The sequence below is a fragment of the Synchiropus splendidus genome, chromosome 5 (genome assembly GCF_027744825.2).
Source record: "Synchiropus splendidus isolate RoL2022-P1 chromosome 5, RoL_Sspl_1.0, whole genome shotgun sequence".
Taxonomy (NCBI): domain Eukaryota; kingdom Metazoa; phylum Chordata; class Actinopteri; order Syngnathiformes; family Callionymidae; genus Synchiropus; species Synchiropus splendidus.
This window is the reverse complement of record NC_071338.1, coordinates 19,720,289-19,741,981: the sequence shown is the minus strand read 5'-3', so window position 1 is coordinate 19,741,981 and position 21,693 is coordinate 19,720,289. Positions and strand designations below refer to the sequence as shown.

Sequence of the window (21,693 nt, the reverse complement as noted above, 5' to 3'; positions counted from 1 at the left end):
TTGTGACCAACTGGATGGGCACAATCTGTAAATAATAGACTTTAACATTTCTTGAATTCAAATGACTCAAATAGCTGTATCTTGTCGTTTCTACTGCACTAATTAATCAATGATGTCATACATCATAAAAAACATATAAAAAATATAATGTAATATTATTTTTTCTGCCTGTGCTAGAGCCTTTTAATACTCCATTGTTTTATATGTTGAAGGGAGGACAAATTAGGATAAATGCATATACAACATATAATATTAAATTCCTTAAAAAAAACAAATTTCCTCTTAATTGGTCATTTAACATGAAACACAAATCCAACTCAAGGGAAGTCTGAGTCCTCTCTGTCCTGTGTGAGTTTCCTCCAGGCACTCTGGTTTCCTCCCACAGTCCAAGTAATTAGTGCTTATGAGTTGTCTGTAGGTGTCAGAGTGTGTGTCAGAGCGTGTGTGTGACAGACACGTGACCTGTCCAGGGTGTGCCCAGCCAATGACAAGTAGCTGGGCTGAATTATTGAATCTGTAGCTACAAAAAGGGCTAAACAAACCTAATGGTAATGCCTAAATTCAATTACTAAATTAAAATATCTTTAAACATGTTGTTATAATATGACAACTCATGATATCTGAGTATATGACAGAGGATCCTCATGGACAGTAAACCGCTGATAGCGGAAATGTAAACTAGTGATCCGAAGCGTCGAAAAGTGAAATGAACGAAGCTACTCAGATGGTTGTACAGTCTCAAATTTCAATGTGCAAGAATTTCACTATTCCCACCGGAGTCGTAAACCCTGAGGCAAACCACACCATCAGGCTGCTTCTGGAAGAAAATAAAACCTCTCCGTTTGGTTTCATTCCAGCCAGACGGTTGCCACCTAGTAGAACGACCTAATACAAGCCAGCGTCGGTGACCAAACGACCCTGCCAGACAGGTCGGCTGGAAAAGTGAGGTAGTTGTTCTCTTTCAAATTCCTCAGTTTCTCTCTTGTTGGAGGAGCAGAAACTGATCCACATTCTTCAGTCCCTCCCTCCCCACACCCGTGGGACCTCCTGGGGCCTCAACATATTAAATCCTCCCAGCACTCCTGACCAGGATGTGCTTCCTAGAGATAGGAAACGCTTGTGACAGATTTTTTTTTCTTCTATTGGTCCTAATAATGGCTCCAATCCAGAGTGGTTAAAACTAAAATGAAGACGATTTGAAGCGATTTCACTTTGTTCACATATGGAAGTCGGATCCTAGGGCGAGCAGCGCAGGACTAGAATGCTGAGTATTCATGTTGGCTGCTAGCATTAGCAGCATCGAGTAGATGGCGTGCAGAGATCTGATGGGCCACGCAGAGGCGAGTGCCTTGTTAAACCACTGAAGCTTCCGATGTGGGCAATAGTGTGATCAATAGGGAAAACAATGAAAAGACAATGTTGGACTGTTTGCCCAATCATTATTGCTGACAAGGCTTTCTCTAAAAACCCAGCCTATGCAGGTGACTGGCCGACACGTTCCCATTTATTCAATTCAAGGCCTTTTCAATCTTTGGAGAAAAGTGATTTCAGAGAGCTTTTTTTTTTTTTAAATAAATCAAAGCAGGAGGTAATTGATTTTCCCCAGAACAAAAGACAAACGATGAGTTCACCTATTGAAGATTTCACACTTCTGAAGATGGTTACGAGCACAATGGAAGGGTAATTCAATGTCAGCAGTATTTATCAAACGTTTAGTTAAAATAATGAGTATGCTGGGTGTGACTTGGGCCAGTTTTGAGGAATAATACAAAAGCAAGCCAGCATGGGAAACAATCTCTAGGAATCCAGATAGGTCTGATTTCCAGGAGCATCCGACACAACTCGTAACCTGACACCCGATGGAAACCTGATTCCGTCCAGCAGAGGAAATAAAAGGGAATGTGTGATGCTTCTAAAGCTGGCTTGTGATCAGTAATGATTTAATCTGACTCACTTCTTTCAGATCATTTCCTGGAGCTGATGTCAGAAGATGACTGAATTGAAATGGAATACAGTTGGATATCTATCATTATTTCTTGAAACACAAAACTGACTGTCATTTAAAAACCGTTTGCATCTAACTTTTCATAACACTGCATGCATGTGTGTTCGCATACTACTTAAAATGATTGTGTGTCTGCTGACCATTTTGTGAGGCACTTTGATTAGCAAATGTGTGTAACTTGTACCTTAGTTGTGTATTATTTAACTTCCTAGAGACTAAAGTAAATAACTAATGCTGGATGACAAGAAACATACCCCATTTCCCCACATGGTAGTGCTTTCTAAAACAATTCATATATTCAGGTACAGTGCCTGTCTTCCATAATGCACTTAAGATGAAAGCACAGATAGAAAGTCCATCCCTAGGTTCCTGCTAATTTGAAATGTTGATGCTCCTGTGTGTATTTGCATGTCTCTTTTTTATTGTGATAAGTCTCCTTTTGAACTGTAAAGCACTTTGTTTGACAGACTGATTCTCTTTCCCTTGACTAACACGTGCATTCTCCAGCTTTAGAAGTGGTGCCCCCGGTTCATGTGTACTTCAAAGCTGCAAAACAGTTTTCCATTGGCAGCTGTGTGGTGTTTCCTCCAGAGATGGAACAGTAACCTACGAGCATCCTCTTCCTTTCTGTACATGCTTGTGAGAATCATCTGGTTGAGGACTGCCTCAGGGGCTCTGCACTAGGGATGTTAGGAAATTGTTGGTCTGAATGGAACCATAAAATTGCCATATCTTCGCAATTGGCTATATGTTTTGTTCACAAGCACTGGTGGTGTCCAGTCAGTATTGGCAATACAAGTCCGACTTACGACAGGGATCGGTTCCGACCAACCGGTCGTAAATCAGATTAGACGTAATGTGAGGGTTGTAGGTACTAGAGTCGTGGTAGATGGCTGTGTGAGAGTGAGATGCTGGGATATTGTGCTGCACTAACTGTCGTACGCAATGCCGGGCTGCTACGTGCTGCGGTGCCAGACATTGAATTAAAAAAAAGAAGCACCTGCTGGCCGTGGTCGTAAGTACAGGTGGACGTGAGTGGAGCAGGGCGTAAGTCGGATGTTACTTGTACTGGTATGTCAAGAGATGGGCTGCATTGTGGTGAAACTGGGATTAAATCAAATAGACAATAAAAACGACAGAAGCACAAATAAGAGCCACAGAACCTCGAGCAGCATGTGATGTTGTTGAATCAATACAGCAAGAGAAAAAATATCACTGAATGTTTTTGAATAACTATTGTAGTTCGATACTTGTGAAAAATCAATGCGATTGGAAGAATTGAAGAGGAGAGCAGTCTCCTAAACTAATGAGGGAGGCTGTTCCTCACAACACCTCAAAAGCTAAACGGGCCCGTGCCCTGGGAGGATAGAGGGTCTTTGGGGGTCAGACTGAACAATATCAGGCACAGCTTGAATGGTCAAGGAATTTGACTTCAAATTCCTCCTGATGCACTTGACATGTGGTTCACATTACAAAGATAAAGGAGTGAAAAAATACAAAAGGCGTATCTGATGGTTACACATATTTTCACAAGTCTGTTTTACTTCTAATTGATGACATGGGTCAGAACTTCGCCTCAATGAAGACGTACACTGTTGGAAAACTGTCGTCGAGAAATGTACACAGGCAGGTGATGACGCAAACGTGGGACGATTGGTCTGTGGGAGCTAGTGCACATTCTTTACTGCGCCTCTTTCAACTAAACATATTTGCTATCGTTTTTTGGTTAAGGATTTATTTGTAATATTAGGTACATACCCATTACCTATTTATTATACTACACTACTTGCAGGCCTCAGAGAACAAGGGGCTTTTAAACTAAAAAATATTTTGCTGTCAAGACTAGAAGCTGCAGCTCACATTAAATCACAAAAACAGAATAGTGTGACTTGACAGGCCTGTGAGTTCATGTGACGTTAACTTACATGAATGAAAGGATACATAGGGTTCATTCTCAGCTGAATAGTCTGTGCTTGCTCATGGTCACAAATGATCAAATCTTGTGGGCCGAATCATGAGAAAGCATCAGCAGATGGAGACGTTCTGTGCAAAGCATATTGCCGAGCAGTTTCCATCATAATCAAACCCCTCTCTCACACTGTGGGGTGTGTGACCTCCAGCTCAGGCCGGAGCCTGCTTATATTTCATTGCATCCTGATTCTCTGACATGCAGTGTGTATGGTGGGGGAGGGGTGGAAGAGGAAGTGTGTGTGCGCGCGTGTGCGTGCGCGCGACAGCGTATGTGTGTGGTTGGAGGAGGTGGGGGAAAAGAATGCTCGGTATGTGCGGACGATACCACCACGACAGGGGGAAATGAGCGCATATCATTCTCATGAATTTAGAAACTCACGCTACAGTATATCACTGACCAAAATGTTGTTTAGGTTGCGAACCACTTTTCTTGTCACAATCACCTAACTTCTATTTTAGAGTTTTAACCGGTAGAAATGCATGCCTTGAGCTGTACAGACCCCCCCACACAGTGGTGCGTGGTTTCGCCTGTAGTAGGTGGGACTGTGGAGCGGGCTGCACCAGGACGTCGTAGATCAATGAACTGGACCGGAGGCTCGGTCGATCGCCTGGTGTGACTGTATAGATGTGTCAGTAGACCTATATGCGGCTCCGAGGTCGTTACACACTTTATAAATGATAATCAAATGACCAGAATGTGGATGTTTTGAAGCGAGCTAGCTGTTTTTTTGTACCGTATTCACACAACCGCTTCCATCTTTGCCGGAACTGCGCCGCGATTTTTGGGGATTTAACTAGTATATTTAAAAGCTAAAACAGCCACGATGATCTTTGCAAACCCAGGAAACCCAATGAAGACCGCCACTCGTAAGCAGGTAAACGATCAACTGATTCCTTTCAGGTTCTATCCAGCGCTTGACTTCAATTTGACTAACCCATCATCGTTAACCTGAAATGACATTGGGGAGTCCTTCTTGATCAGCGTGCGAGATGTAGTGGGTTTTCACTGGAAGGGATCCAAATGAGGCCCATTTGACACTCGGGATGCTGATCCTGTGATAGGCTCGATGGAGGGATGTAACCAGCTGCTGACCCCATCCACTGCTGACTTTCATTATCATGTGTCCATATAACCTTGTTTGCTCGCTCTGGTCAATATGCACCACGGCTATTGTAGTCCCCCATTTTATAGGTTAATGCATTCTGGGTGAGCTCACGCTGGTGTGGTAGTGAGCTCTCTGCATCATCCAGTCTGACCTCAGGTGGGGAAAAAATAGCTAATCCAAGGCCCTTTCTTATTGGGATGCAGGTAATGGGGGTGCTCTTTTGAGGCCATGAGTGGAATTAGATCCCAGTCTTTTTCATCTTCACCTAGATGTTATGATCTTGTTCATCAAGCAGAGGTGCTGGGAAACATCCCCAGAGCAAAATATATATAGCTGAGCAATGTAATCTTGCAGGAAATGTCTACATCAAGTCCCGCCTTATTCACCTTGACTGAAAATCTGATGCATGTAGAGATGGTTTTTCGAATTAAATGAAACCCCTGGAAGCCCTAGCATGGGCACAGGAACTGCCATCAAAGGCCTAGCCATGTGTTCATTTGCACAGATACACATTTTTTTTAAAGGAAAAGTGAATTAAGATTTAATCATCGTCACATGATTGCAAAAAATAGCCCTGTGTTTCTTGTTGGCATGTGTTGTATCCATGGCTCTGGGTGCTGGAGAGGATTGTCCTTTGGTTATAGACAGATGGTGTGATTCTGCCATGCTTTGTCTTTGGTCGGATCTAGAGTGGGTTTGGGTGGCTGGGAGCTATTTTAATGAATGAGTAAGAGGAAGGAAATGCTTCGCAGGGCTGAGCTGCATGGTTTTGGCATGAATCTGGAGAACATGGAAATTGTAGAATACTACAAGATGTGAGGCTTGAAATGAAGATTTAATGATACTGACTTTTGAGGAGTCGTTTGTTGATGTAATCGTTCATGACTTGTAGATCCAAGAGGAAGCCATAATGTCTGACAGCTGCCATGTTTAAGCACGAGGTTATGGTGTCGAATAAAATCAGTGCTGTATCCGTGCTCAGGCAGGGTTGGAAATTGTGCGCCCTTGTGATTGTTTCTTTGGACCTGCTTTTAAATAAGACCGAGTTTCTAACAGTGTGTTCCCTGTGTGCAGTCGTACCCCATGACTCCGTCCAGTCCCAGCAGCAGCAGCAACAGCAGCAGCACAGGCCTGGAGCAGCTGAGCAAGACCAACCTCTACATCCGCGGACTGCCTCCTGCCACCACAGACCTGGACTTGGTCAAGCTCTGTCACCAGTCAGTATGCGTGTTTTATTAATGATGCTTTCACCAGGAGGGTCAGTCTAAAAATAGAACAGACACAAACCACACTGAGTTATTATGTTTCATTAAAGTTTGGTTGCAGGCTGCGGGAAAGAGGTAGATTATTAAGTCTCTTTTTGGGAGGCAAGATTAGGATAATGAAAATTCAATGTTGATTTAGTGATGGAGCTGAAGGAGTAACGATTCAAAGGAATACATTAAGTAGTAATTAACCCAATTTTTTTTTACAAAATCTCTAATTACATTTGAAAAGATATCACAGAAATTGGATCCTATTTCATCAAATAATTCAATATCGGTCATTGATATGAGCAAGCGATATGTCGCTCTTGACATATGATGGCATTTTAAGAAGATTTGAATTGTAATTGAATTGGATTGAAAAGCTTTTATACAGCGTTACCCTTGTGGAAAACGTACAATCCCAAGTTGTACTTTTGATGTTACGACAGAATATGTGTCAAATAATGCAGTGACAGTGAAACGTTCGCACTATAATGTGACAGCAGCCATATAAATAGAATAGGGATAAATTAATGAGACCACCTGTGTAGATGGAGAGTGATGCTGCTGCTTCGCTCTTAACTGCCCCCTAGTGTCTAGCACCAGTTGGTATAGATGCCATCCATTAAACTATTGACATATAAAACATCTTTTTAGACACATGCATATGTGTTTCCTATAGAACGATCGGTAAAATCTCGTGCTTTTCAACACAATTACATTCTACACAACAGTTGGCTGGGCTAATGCTAGTAGATGTTGTGCCCAGCTCGCTCCCAACCTCGTTCTGCCTCTGTTACTAGACCTTGGCTTGATGACCTGCCAAAACCAGATTTTGAAGAGAGTCACATTGGACCATCAGTCAGCAAACACTCAAGTAGCGTTCCCGCCTGAGCTCAATAGAGATAATCACTAATATACCTACCACCTAAAATCAAGTATTCGAAGGGACTTTCTGTGCTGCTGTGACACTTGGATTATTCCCACAGGTTCAGAATGTTCTTCTGTTCATAGGTGTGACAATGTCTTATCAGTTGTACAGTAATAAATGAAGATTCACTTTGATGGGATTTACACCGCTTTGGCTTTTGCCTCCAATTATTTACTTTTTCAAGTATTTATCCTGTCATAACTTTTGGGGTACAATAGCTTATTCACACTCAGTGAAGAGCAAAGGTCACCTGAAAATTTTATTCACGTGTCCTATACATCTGTGTGTGATGATATTGTTTGCTGATGATGAAGTGATGTGTAGGGACTGTGAGGAGAATGGACAGCTAGGGAATGAACGCCAGTAGAAACAGGGAGAAAAGTGGTGTTGTATATTGAAACAGGAATGTGAGGTTTTCAAAAGCATGATTTTGCAAATGACTCATCAGAATCATACCATTATATATGAGTGGTTGGTGCAGTAGACATCGTAATCGTCTCGATACACAGGCACATGGTAACAGCCCTTTAGCTCATGGTACTAGTTTTGTGGTGTTTTGTTCTTCCTCTGAATGCTTTGCTGTTCACACAAAATGAGTGCTTTGGTAGGTTTGAATGATGATGTCATCGATGGGCGTGGTCTGCGCTCGCTTCAGATCTTTTCCTGTGATAGAGCAAACCCTGAACTCACTGGCACCTAAGAGTCATAGAATTTATCTCATTAGAAAAATGTTCAAATATTGACGTGCGGTAGCTGAAAAAAAATGTAGAGGAGGCTGATTTCTACTGTCAACCATTGTCATAAATGAGCAAGTGTTACCATTCGAATGTAATCCCACTGAGATTCATTAGCTCGATCTGATGAGGAAAGCAAACCCACCTTCTCTGGCAGGTTTCCTGGATTATTCCTATTGTCAAAACCCTGCATCCTTTGGTCATCCAACTCTGAGCAATGTATAGTTCCAGAAGACTTATAAGAATAGATGAGTGCACTCTGGCTTGGGAAGACACCTGTGCTTCTCAGGTAGATCGGGGAGAGGTGTCCAGAAAAAGGGAAGTCCCCATCTAAACTCGCAATGTAAAGTTGTGGTGAATGACAAGACATTTTTTTAAGCCATGTTTTTTAATGTTCACAAAATGTATCACAATCAGGCCAAAGTCATTTGTCACTCAAACTGTGTTTTGTATTAACTTTTTTTGTGTTTAGGTATGGAAAGATTCAGTCGGCCAAGGCAATCCTGGACAAGACGACCAACAAATGTAAAGGTATGTGTAGCCATTTGATCTTCATCTGCCGATAGACTGGAATGATCAGACCTTTTGGTATTTGTTAGTTTAAAAAGGGAGGCAGGTGGCAACTGAAACGTTTTGACAATTGTTGTCATAGCTAACACGGGTTACTTTTGCCTCTTGTAGTTAGGTTTGGTTGGCCTGTAAATAGCCATGTAGTTTTGACGTACCACCGTCAATTTTCAACTGACCCTGCTTGGAGTTTTTTTGGGCTATTTTGTCCTGTAGCATTTCTGTTCTGCTGGTACCTGCACATGCTTCCTGCCTAATAACGTGAAATTTATCTGAACATCCAAGTATGCCAGTATCACCAGTCCTCTGACCGCGCATGTCTAACGCCTTTGTCCAGTCCTGAAGAAGTAAGTGTTCCTCTTGCGATGACAGGTTACGGCTTTGTGGATTTTGACAGCCCGGCAGCTGCTTTGAAAGCTGTACATGCTCTGAAAACCAGTGGCATTCAGGCGCAGATGGCCAAGGTGAGTTTGGTCGGGGCGTGTGTTTTTGTGTGTGTGTGTGTTTGTTCACCTCTCTGTGTGATTGTGCTTTCACAATGCATGCATGAAGTGTGTGCTAGAGAATGACATTAGCATGGTCACATGAGCTCAGCTGACAAGCTGTTTTCCCTGTGACCCCATTTACTTTCACTGTACCAGCCAGATGTCAATTCTTTTGTTTACCAACTAACCTGTCCGTGTGTCACAAAAAAACACAAGTCTACATTAGTACGGCCGTACTGCTGTGTGTGTTGGCCGTGACCAGCCAGGCGCGGTGATTCTGTCAGATCTGCATTGAATCCCCGCCATGAAAAATACCACAAAGCTTCATCTGTCACTCTTTGGAGCCGTGTTATTCTGAAATATTTTTAGCTGACACGCAGTGTTTAGGCATCACATCTGTGATGCCTTGTAGTTGGGTGGATTTTCTGCAGGTCATCACATTTTTTTCTTTCATTCCCTTCAGTCTTCCAGCCTGGCATGTGTTTCTGTGCATCAATTCAAGGGTGAGAGTTAATTAATGCAGGGTTAGTCTCTGTAGACCAGATCTGTTTGGAACAAACATGGCAGAGTGCAGCTTGTGTGTGGCAGTAGCTTGGCTACGAGGCTCTCCTGCTGTTTCTAGGGAAGGCTAGAAATGCCCCTGCAGATGAACGCTCTGTCTGTCCGTTCGTGTTTGTGTGTGTGTTTATGTGCATTTAAAACTGTATTCCACTGTCTCTCTAACCAAATTCCTGTCCCTACATCCTGTACTCACCTTAGTCTGTTATAGCAAGCTAAAATCTGTCAATATAAATCTGAAATGCACATCTTCTTAGAGTAGTTTAAGACCTATAGACCCAAGCATAAATCTTGATACCCTCTGTTGATGCTGTGTCTCATTACATTTTCGATTTTGACTTTTTTTTTTACAGCAACAAGAACAGGATCCGACAAATTTATATATTTCCAATCTGCCTCTTTCTGTGGATGAGAAAGAGCTGGAGAGCATGCTGCAGTCCTTCGGCCAGGTCGTGTCCACAAGGATCCTCAGGGACTACAGTGGCAATAGCAGAGGCGTAGGCTTTGCCAGGTTAGTCATACAAAACAAAGAATAATAAAACAAAAGCCCCTCTCATATGTGCTCCGTGACCAGCCAAGTTAATGAAGACCTTCAGCGATGTAAGTAACGAGGGTGAACTTATGTGCGGTGTCACGTATTAAGTACCAAGCGGATACGAAGCATGACGAAATCTGACATATTTTGATGATTGTATCACTTAATATGTCTTTTTTTCACATCACTGCTATCACAAGGACGAATTACTAAACATGATAGACAAATGGAGCTTTGTCTTATATATTTGCATCTCAGTCAACAAGTCAAAGCAAACACGCTGTTGTTAACTACGCACACACAAAATGCAGAGAGCGTCTGCCTTTTAGGTTCTTACTGACACCTTAGCTGACGCTGAAGCTGTCAACCAGAACTAAGAAATTGAATAATCTGCCACAGATCAGAGGAGACCAAAGGGATTCGAAATGCAAATTTATCAAAAAGATATATGCCATGCGCACAAGCCTTGGGGCTGTTTTGGACATTTAAGGGTACGGCGTGGACGAGGTCAACATCCTCAGTGCGAACAGATCACTGTGTCGGAGGCAGCATTATAGTACCTTTCTCACCCCTGAACACTTGTGGGGGTACCAGGACCTAGGCCTCTCAGATCACCCACAGATCAATACCCCGGCTCAACTGGAAACGGCCTCACAGCAAGGGTGGAATGCTGCGCCTCAGGACATTGATCAGAGTGTTCAATGAGGAGCCCAGCTTGTATTGCTGCTAATTGCACTCATGCATGCAACGGATTTTCGATTTGGATCTTTCCCTTCCCTTCCTCCACCAAACTGTGGTATACATATGAACATCTCAAAAAGTCAGCATCAACCAGCTATTAAAATCTTTAATCAGTCGTCATGTACAATATCCAGCGGAGAAAATCTTTGAGCTGCTGTGAGACACACACACACACACACACACACATATATATATATATATATATATATATATATATAGCCTGGAGTTTGCATGCAACAAATTCTAACTTCCTGTTTCATTGTTTTCTGACATATTCATTTCAACCCTCTATTGTTCAGGATGGACACAACAGAACAGTGCAACGCAGTTATCTCACATTTCAACGGAAAATTTATCAAGATAGCTCCTGGAACTATGGGTAGGCAGCCGTCTCGCATTTTTTCAAAGCAAAACAGAAGGAAGATTAGAAAGAGTTTGTTCTGCTTATTAACTTTGCTGTGCTTCCTCCCACAGCTCCCTCTCAGCCCTTGTTGTGCAAGTTTGCAGACAGTCAGAGGAAGAAGCACTCTCACGGAGGATTTATTCCTAATGGACAGACAGCAGATCTCAGACTAGTATGCATTGGCCTTCTTAACTACCCATGAACAAATATGAATCAAGCATGACTAAATTTGTAAATATCTGATTCGACAGGGTGCGATGACTTTGTCCTACGACCCCTCATCAGCAGCTCTACAGAATGGGTAAGTCAGGCATGGAAACACAAACGGATTGACCTGATCTGCTTGATCATTTGTGATACGACTTCGCGCTCCCTCCATGTTACGCAGGTACTACCCTTCGCCATATCCAGTCACCAACAGGATAATGACCGTACAGCCTACAATGTCTCCCTACATGTCTCCTGTCTCTGCCTACCAGGTACAGATTATTTCCTTCTGACAAAACCAAATGTCAACTTCTTTTGCTTCTCTTTGAATGTGAGGACATGTTGTGTCGTTATATCTGATAAAGATTTATCAACGTTACAAGTGCTCCAGGCCACCTCACATGTCAGCAGCTCAAGTTTTTGTTGAGTTTGACCAATCAATTGACAAAGAGTTTTACACTTGCCATTGCTGTTTTATTTCATTTCCAATGAGATTTAAACAATGAACACATACTTTCTATAACTCTTATGACCAATCACAAGATCATTGGCTTGAAATGTCCTCACCATGATAGTTGGTGATAAAAGGAAGCACTTGATCGACTCACAGATCATCCTTAAATGCCCTCAAATTTTTATATTGTCCAACAACTGCTGCCTTTTACTCAGTCGCTCCCATTCTTCATGATGCTAGAATTATTCCACCCTTTTCACTCTTGACATGCGCTTGACTTGCGAACAATAACCTGAGACAGAAAGAGAACAGAAACATTTGACTGAAGTTGAAGTGCAATGTCTGCATTTCATTTTAATTCCAAGACAACGTAAAATGACCAGAATCGTAATATTCTCATACGAAAGTGAAAATCATTTACTTGAAGGAGAAGTTTCCTAATCACTCACAGTTGCGGAAAAAAAGTTTCGGACCCCCTTGAAAAGTGACGCAATCTCAAATATTAGCATAAAAATCTTTGTGTTTCCAAAAGTATGATGTCACTATAGAAACACAGACAATTTTTTTTTTTAAACTAAACATTGTCTGTCGCAAAGTCAACAAATAACAGAATTTGTGTTCAAAGCTGAACAAAAAAATAAACCACCTCCTCATCAAATGAATATTTAATATTTATTTTCCTACATGGCTGAGCAACAAGGACTTCAAAAATGGCTGATATGCTGTGACAGCAACTCCATGTCAAAAACATACTTCTCCATTTCTATAGGAAAATATATTCTGAATGCAATACAGAGGTTGCTCCACAAAGTCTGTTGGAGCAATCATGCAGATATTTATACAGCGCAGTGCGTCATCTATGCCATGGTGTGGATTCCATGAATGCACTGCATGCTCAGTAGATATGAAAATCTGTTGGCGAACAAATTAGGTAGAACACAATGTATAATGTAGACTAATTTCTAAAAGTTTCTTGGGGCTGATATCATTGTTTCACATTCCAGTATATGTTACGTCGACATTTTATCTTGTTACCACTGAAGTTCGCTCAGACATGGAGAAGCATCATAAGACCCCTCTAAATGAATTAATGTACGCAACAAAACAAATATTCCAGAAACCAAAAAATGGTCTCAAAACCAAAGACTGCCATTTTGTCCCGCAATAGTTTGTACTCCTCTGAAGAGTCCCGACACTTAAAGTTGCAATACTAAATTGGCGGCTTCGACGACAACAATCGAGCACCTGTGTGGGCCTGCCTCATTGTCTTAGCAGATCAGATTTGATCTCCCTACCACTACTTGCAGTATTTTTATTGTTGTTGTTGTTGTTGTTAGGGTTTGGTTTGGCTTGCTGGAACCATGTTTTTAAGACATAGGCACTATAGAATCAGGGTGCGTGTCTTATTTTTTACTGTGAGCTGAAGGAGGTTGAGTTCTCGCCCCTTAGATGCCTCTTCTCTTAAATTCCCATCACGATCCAGTACAACATCCCTCCAAATTTTTTGTTTGTATACATTAACCCTCTGCCATTAGAATTGACCCACTGACCTAATTTGGGACAGGGCTGTGGTGTCAGGCGGATTAAGTCAAATCTTAATTAAACCCAAAGTCACGACACAACATGGACTGTAACAGTACAAACAATATGTGTATCCTTGCAACATGTCCTCCTCGACCATCCTCAGCCCACCTGGCATGCGGAGGACCACAAGCTTTTAGCCAACCTGTCCTTGCCTCCACTCAGTCATGAAATTGACCCCCTTTTATTTTGAAATCCAAACTTAAAAACACGTTAACTTCCAAGTCTGACCTAGTTCCCAATATGAGCTTCATTCACTGTGTCTTTTAGTGAACATGTTCGGTATTGCAGAGAGGTTCTATCAAACTTAATGTCTTCTCTCATCGACCCGTGGCCTTTCCCCATCTGTCAACAGGTACAGAGTCATTCTTGGGTGGCACATCAACCATATATCATGCAACACCCGGTAAGACACACTGCCTCTTTACTTACCCACGCTCTTGCATGCACACGCTCCACACCCCTTTCATCTGTCTACAGGAAATGGGTGTGTGTGCCGGCGCTACAGCTAACAGTAACTCATGACGTTAATCTGCCTGACCTGCTGGTTCCGCTGGCAAAGTTTGACTAAAAAGTATCTTTGGTGTATTGCAGAGGCGAAATGAAAGTGAGGCTTGAGGAAATGTCCGGCGTGTTATTTAGATTGCATCCGTCCTTTTGTCTGTGTGTGCGTGTCTGTGTGTGTGAGCGTGTGTGTGTCATGGAACAACTACAGACATTCAGCCACCACCCCTCCCTCCCTCTGGATCCAGCAGGAAATGCCTGAAGCAGAGACAGTCTTGTGATTCTTTGACTCTTCCAACAGATGGTTTCCAGTGGAGCAAGTGTCTCTGCTGATCTACCCCCGCCCCCCCGCCTTTTAACAAGCAGTTTATTCTCCATAGATGTAAATGACTGAGTGCGCCATAATTCAAATACATATATTTAACAGTGCATCGTCTATATTTGTTCTTTTATGTTTCCTTATTTGTGAGTATCCACCTTAATGTGGTCGTTTTCGTATTGTTAATTCACACTAATCTTAATAATCTATTTTATGACCCAGGCTCCGGTAATGTCGCCCTCTGTTGATCCCTCCATGCCACTGCACCCCACAGCCATGATTACTCAGCAAATGGGCCAGCTGTCCCTGGGAAACACTGGAGCGGTGAGTCCAATACGTGCCTTACATGATCGCTGAAAGAGCTTTATAAGGGTTTGGGCAACCTATTCGAGCAGGGAGTGGTTGAATATATCGGGGGGAAAATTATACAAGACACGTGCAATTCTGGCTGGGATCTCTGTGAATGTAACGCATATTATGTTTGTTTTATATTAAAGAAAAACCTTCATCATCGCTTTTTAAAATGAGCTTTCCAATGTAACTGTGTAGTTTTTGTATAAGTGACTGATCCAACTTAATTTCACACACTTGCTCATTAAAAATGTTGTAGGATAAACTTTCATTTGATATTTGTTTGTTATAAAATTATTATTTAGTCATAATCAAATAAATGTAAACTGTCATTCACAAACGGCTTAGTTTGCTTTGGAGCATGTGGCTTTAACAAGCTCCGTCGGGTAATGTTTTAAGACTTTTTTCCCCTAGTTTCTCCCTGCTCTTTTGACACCTACAATTGAGGCTCTGTCGGACAGCAGCATATAAGCGACCTGCCAGTCTGTTCTTGATGTCTTGAGCTGCTCAAATTTCATGACCCATGCTGTACCACTAAATATGCTTTACAACCTCCTATTTAAAATTAGTCAGTAAAAATCTTTCATAAGCCAAACACCGCTAAGGAAACCCGATTAGTCTCGTTTAATTTCTCTTAATTTCTCCACAGTACATTGCAGCCAACGCTGGTGTCCAAGGAGCGTACATGCCTCAGTATCCCCCCCTGCAGGCCGCCCCTGTAAGTGCACCACCGTTTCCCACCAGTTCTCTTCGCTGTCTTTGGAGCTATTCACCGAAACTTAAACATAACGCGGATGACTATAAAAACCCCTGAGGCTTGTTATCTCGCACAGTATGGGTGTTTAAAATCACACTGTGAGTGAAAGACGCCGTGCTCTTTTCCAGGAAAATGGAACACCGCAGCAAGTGGATTCTTCTAACAACTCTTCCCCTTACAGTCAACTCGGCAAGTAATCGCAGGTACAGACAGAAGAATTCAAATTCTCTCATCATCTGGTCATTGTGAATAATGTCCTGGTTGCTGGAGTCATCTAATTTCGTTGTATTACACATTCAACACACCACAACACTGACCAATGTGTCTTTTTCTTACACATTTTAAATGACTTTTGAAATTAACTGAAACTATGAAACTGATCATCTCAAAATGTTTCTAGTGGATAATGAATGTTTCTAGTTAATAATTTCTTTTTTATTATTAGTCATTACTGTTTCAATTCTAAATGCAGTGAGAGTTATTACCTTTACATTTCCTTTTCTTTTCTCTGCAATATGCAGTTATGTAAGTTTAAAAGATCAATTGAACTTTTTGCAAAACAAAATCAGAAAATAATATTATTTTTATACAGTCTGCCATCAAATCTTATTTTTGCGCAACACTCTTTTCCACATATATTTAATCATGTAACTATATAACTGATTTATCACACATTTTCTATACAATGTTATTTACATTTCCCCAATATTACACATCTTATATTATATTCTTTCTATCCTTGAAGCTCCACAGAACATGTTTTTAGTGGACGCTTTAATTTTTGGATATATTTGCTGATACTAGTCACTTGGCCATCAAGATGGTTTAGATTGGTCCAGACTTGAGGCTTTGAAGAAATCTCTGTGAGGAACCAGCCAGGCCATACATTAAATCTGACTGCAGCCCTGATTGGAGCATTCAACTAGTGGTCTTCCGGGCTGAAGAAAGAGACGAAAGGCAAAGTTCTCAATTTACTAGCATGGGCTTGTTCCATCACCTGCAGACACAAGCTTTAGGTGATGAGTGAGGGAACTTTTGGAGTGGCCAAAAAAGCAATTTTCTCTCTACTGTCTTTGGCCTCTCCCTTGGAGAACTATGGTAGCTTGGTAGGATTAGGATGGTAGGCTGGATGCCTCCTTGGTGAGGGGATCTGGCCAGCTGGAGGGAGGCCTGGGGGCAGATCCTTGTCTTTGGCCTCTCCCTTGGAGAACAATGGTAGCTTGGTAGGATGGTAGGCAGGATGCCTCCTTGGTGAGGGGATCTGGCCAGCTGGAGGCCTGGGGGCAGACCCAGGACACGCAGAAGAGATGGCGTCTCTAGTTTGACCTGGGTACTCCTCCTTGCTCCTGAAAATGGCCAGATAGTATTGTTAGATATAAGTAGATAATAATAATAATAATAATAGTAACAATAACAATAACAATAACAACAATAATAATAATAACAATAATAATAATAATAATAATAATAATAATAATAATATATATAAGTATTTTCTTTTTACTATTTAAGTATTATTTTATATGAGAAGTTCTACATTGTGTGATTTGATAGCAAATTTAAAATTTACTGCATCACAAATGACCATGAAAAACCCATAATCACCCTTTTTGTCCCATTGTGAAACACTTTTGGAATAAAAGGAATATTGGATAATTTACTGATAATTTCTTCTTTTTTCGATTGAAATCACATATTTTATAATGTAAGTTAAAGACCAATCTCAGGATTTATTTCAATAAAAGTAAAAAAAAATGAGTTGGTACTGGTTACTTTGATTTATTAATCACGCATGATGCAAATAACACTGATCAATCAAGTTTTAACTCTCACCGGGGACATTTTTCAGGTAAACTATATGATACAGTGTGATGTCACAACCAGAACATCCTTGATGGAGGAGACTAATAGATACGGTGGACAGACAATTGTAAGAGAGTTCATTCATCAGGAGCCCTTCCACCCCAACGTTGAAATTCAAATTAAATTTCATCATTCTGGCTTCAAATATTAAAATGAGATAAAGTGTGATTAATTCATTATTAAAACCCATTATGAACTTTTAAAATCAAGTCCCACCTCACGTTTTTTGGGAGACAAATATGCATACATTCATGTACTTGACCAAAATTGGTTTAAAGTGAAATGCATTTCTCTGTTTTTGCAATGTGCTGGTGTGTTTAGTTTGTGAAGATCATGGGAAGAAAGTAGAAAGACAATTGCAATTAAACACTTCAAATGATGTCTATCTCTCTGTGTATTCCCAGGCTGAATTTGAATTTTATGAATCAGAGGAAAGATGGAAAGTTGCTGTCGACATCAAAGTGACATCATAGCTGTGGACCTCTTTGATTGGACCAGGACTTTTTTTGCACAGCCTCAACCTTTGTGGTGAAAAAAAAAGAGAACGGTGTAAATGGACTCTAGCTGTCGGGCTAATCACAAAAAAAAAAAAGATTTATTTTGATAAAAGTGAACATGTTCTTCTTTTTCTCTTTTTTGAGGATTCTCAAACGAAAGCCAGAGGACCCCAAACATTCCCCACCCAAAAGCCACTCCCACCATTCATAGTATGACGTGATCTTTTGTGCATGAGCTTTTGTTTCACTCATCTGTGATTTGAGATACTTTATTCGTGCAAACCTTGTTTTTAGCTGAAGCCTAAATTTTGGGTGTTTGTCACTGAATAGAATCCTGATACAGGTAACCATTTCATTAGGAACTATCAAATTTATTATTGGAAACGGTGCCTTCCTAACGCCACATCTAACATTCACCATTTCTCATGGAACATGATTTCATATCGTGTTTCTATCCGGCTGATCCAAGTGTGCGTGTGTGTGTGAGAGTGTGTGAAATCATCGAGTGATTCGCTATCTGGTCTTCTGGTAGCAATAAAGACAAAGAGAGTCCAGCTGCAATACTGAGAAAAAAAGAACGGTGACAAAGTCGAAACAAGATAACTCTTGTTTTTCTTCCTTTTTTTAAACTAGAAATGACATGAGCTGTACTTTTCTGAAACCTATGAATTTAGGTTGAACACCAAACGGGCATCCTTCAGGTGGGATTTTGATTTCGTTTGTTTGCTATTTTTTTGCGGTCAGTGCGACCAATAATCTACCTCATGGTTCTGACTCTGCCGGTGTCGTAGGGTTTGCAGGTTGAGCCCTGACCGCCACAGTGGATGAAGCAGAACAACAGCCACGCTCAGGAGCTGGCTCAATAGAACTTCTACCGTTTGTCACCCACATGCAGCATTTTATCTTCCTCATTTTTAAAGATGCATTGTGTTCCACCTCACTTTTGTTGTCATCATGTTTGTTGTGTGTGTGTGGTTTAGTTTTTGCCAAGATCATGTTTTTTTGTTTTAGTTTTGATGCTCCATTTAGAGACCTTTTAGCCTTTCCTTTGAATAGATGGCTTACATGTGCTTGAACAAACAAATGCAGGTTACATGCATTAGGGTTGGTGTTTTTGTTTTTTTTGTGACGTTGCCATTTTTAAAATTCATTTTAAAAAATAGTCAAAAAATATGGTGAAATTTTGGTCAGCTGTGAACACAAAGATGGAGCAATTTCAATTGAAAAAGTGGCAATTTTGCAAAGATAAATATGAGCAGTTACAAGTACTTCACAACCACGTCTACTCGACTAAAATCCACATCAATGGTGATGCCTGGTGGACACCTGACACTAAAGTGAAGTGCTTGTGAATTAAAAGTGTGGGTTTTATTTGCTTTTCTACCTGAATTTGCTGAGTGAAGCCGTAAGAACTCAATACTTCCAACTTGAGGAAAAACGGTCGCTGTGCTTTATTTGATCAATACTGCAGCAGTAAACATGCTCTCAAGACGACACAAAACTGGTCCTTCATGGCAGACAATTTTAAATCGGAAGATGTACTGTTAAAAATGCTGAAAAAAAAAGGAAAAAAAGAATATTGTAAATTTTACCCTGTTGCTTCCCCTGTCACCCTCAACTGATTCTCGAAACAATCATCTCCTTCCTCTCTTCTTTGAAAACATTTGAAATAAGGCCTAATAAAAGTCTTCTCTTTCTCAGACTCCATTCTTGACTCTATTTATTTCACTTTTAATTCCTCACAAATTTCATTTCAAATAGAACTCAATGAAAATTGTATTCATTTGGACTTATGCTGAGCTCACTTGAAAACCTGGTGCATCTGTTCGGGCATTATTTTTAAATTATTCAATTTAACATTTTAATCTTAATAATAGACACAAAATTAAGGTTGAACTTCCTGTTTTTTTTATTCTTCCAGCGCACATGCAGATGGTCAGTCTCGCACAAACACACATTGCGTCACCGGCTACATTTTGTTTGTAATGCAGTAGGAAGAAACTGTTACCCGCTTTCTTGCCTCATTGATCAGAGCAACAATGAAACTACAGTCAGTTGTCCATCATTTGAATCACTAATGAAATAGTTCCGATACCTTTCAGCGGGGGGCGCTGCGCTGCATCTGTCTTTCTGAGGTGGCAATTTATTGCCTCATTATCCAGCTTTGGTATCTTTTTCAGTCAGTGCCTGATGATCAACAACTGTGCCCTGCGTGATTCATGCCTCAGTCCTTTCCTGCTCTATTTTTGGGATCACAGTCTTCGTAGATTCACTCTCATTCCGGATCTCCCTTCATAAGCTCCGACTTAGGCACATAGACATATAGGCACCATGTCACGTCTCTGACCAGTCAAAGGGATCAAAAACACCGGGTTGCAAGATTAGCCATCACACCCTCTGTCAACCTCCCCCCAACACCCGGCCACCCCTGCTCCTGGAATATACATTAAATAGTCTCGGCCCACCCCTACACGCACAGATGTCAGTCAATGCCCATTGTAATGGCACCGAGCCTTTGAACGCGCCACATACACCCTCCTTCCTGCTCTTTTCTCTGTGGCTCCTTTTTAATTTGCCGCAGCTGAGGGGACACATGGCAGCAGTCCCTGGAGAAGGCTCAGGGTCAGACAGAGGGCACAGACGTTGAGATGGGAGGCCTGTCTCAGTATCCGATGTCATTCACTTTGTCTGATACATGTCAGCAATTCAACATATGGGATGTTGGTGATTTACCGACGGAGAGCTTCAAACGTGTGGCAAGCCTGATAAAAAGATGGATTCCATGTATTTTAGCAGCGAGCTGTGACGTTGGTAAACCCTCCACTACTGCCCTCCCAAAATGACACCGAGAGCCTGAGGTGAAGCATCGAATTTGGTTGGCAGAAATAGCTCAAACGGTTCCAGCCTTGACATCCACGACCCGAAAAATATCGGGTACCTTTCTTCATCCAGCAAAGGAACCATCGTCTTATTCAGCGAGTTCTTTGCTGCATGTGCAGGGCTGGGTCGACGGTTGACCCCTGCTTAGCACCTGGCTGTGCTCTGACTCACGCTGCCTAGATAAGGTGGAAAAATCCCACATTCTAACCATAGCCACACAAAGGACAGAGCCAGTTCATTAGCCAGCCCACTATCTTCAAAGACACAATTTAGATGAGTAGTTATCTCAGTTATAGGTCGAGCCAACTTTCTATTGCTCTCAGAAACAGAGAAGGTTCAGCGAAAAAGACTTCGGCTAAATGAGATACATCAAAGCTATATATATATATATATATATATATATATATATATATATATATGTGTGTGTGTGTGTGTGTGTGTGTATATATGTATGTGTATATATATATATATATATATATATATATATATATATATATACACACTACACGCCTCGGTCACATAGACCACATTTGGTATGGACAAACCTAAAGATCTTGAGGCCATGCTCCATAGATGAAGTAGGCATTTAAAGCAATGGGTAAAATACACAGTGTTTAGTGTTGGTCGTGGCACAGTCACGATCCAAAGCCACGTTTTGAAAATATCGTCCAGAGTGGGAACTTTGCCTGACAGTTCTGGTTTTCAGCTCAACTTCTTCGTCGCCACAGTAATGACAGAAGTCTGAGCGAACTTTCCCTCACCTTGGAAAAAGACCCTTTGATACTTGAAGTCTCACACTGCAGACAGATTCTTCCAAACTGGTCGAGAAATAATGAACTAATAATGAACCGTGGACTCAAACTAAGAGGAGCTGATCCTCATCCTGACAGCCATGATTTCTCTCAAGTCCTCACCAGCAGCTCCAAATTAGCTGAAGCAACCATCATTCAAAGCTTAGCAATTCAGCATTTCCCTGGATTAAAGCAGCAGAGTAGTC

General features: G+C 41.3%; 1 protein-coding gene across 1 annotated transcript; it reads left to right on the top strand.

The window, feature by feature from the left end:
• The first annotated feature begins 4,542 nt into the window (after nucleotides 1-4,542).
• rbms1a (RNA binding motif, single stranded interacting protein 1a) lies at nucleotides 4,543-19,511 on the top strand. The gene is made up of 14 exons (XM_053866748.1): nucleotides 4,543-4,851; nucleotides 6,157-6,299; nucleotides 8,467-8,525; nucleotides 8,934-9,025; nucleotides 9,958-10,115; nucleotides 11,180-11,259; nucleotides 11,355-11,455; nucleotides 11,535-11,584; nucleotides 11,672-11,762; nucleotides 13,881-13,931; nucleotides 14,571-14,672; nucleotides 15,349-15,417; nucleotides 15,585-15,659; nucleotides 17,724-19,511. The coding sequence occupies exons 1-13, from the start codon at nucleotides 4,801-4,803 to the stop codon at nucleotides 15,651-15,653; spliced, it is 1,116 nt and encodes a 371-aa protein (XP_053722723.1). The 5' UTR covers nucleotides 4,543-4,800; the 3' UTR covers nucleotides 15,654-15,659; nucleotides 17,724-19,511.
• The last annotated feature ends 2,182 nt before the right edge of the window (nucleotides 19,512-21,693 follow it).

What these genes read in the sequence shown, in the direction of transcription:
- rbms1a (XM_053866748.1), top strand. Translation starts at nt 4,801, where the DNA reads ATGATCTTTGCAAACCCAGGAAACCCAATGAAGACCGCCACTCGTAAG. An exon ending in TTGGTCAAGCTCTGTCACCA is followed by an intron (nt 6,300 to 8,466) that starts GTCAGTATGCGT and finishes TTTTGTGTTTAG; the next exon opens with GTATGGAAAGATTCAGTCGG. An exon ending in AGACAGCAGATCTCAGACTA is followed by an intron (nt 11,456 to 11,534) that starts GTATGCATTGGC and finishes CTGATTCGACAG; the next exon opens with GGTGCGATGACTTTGTCCTA.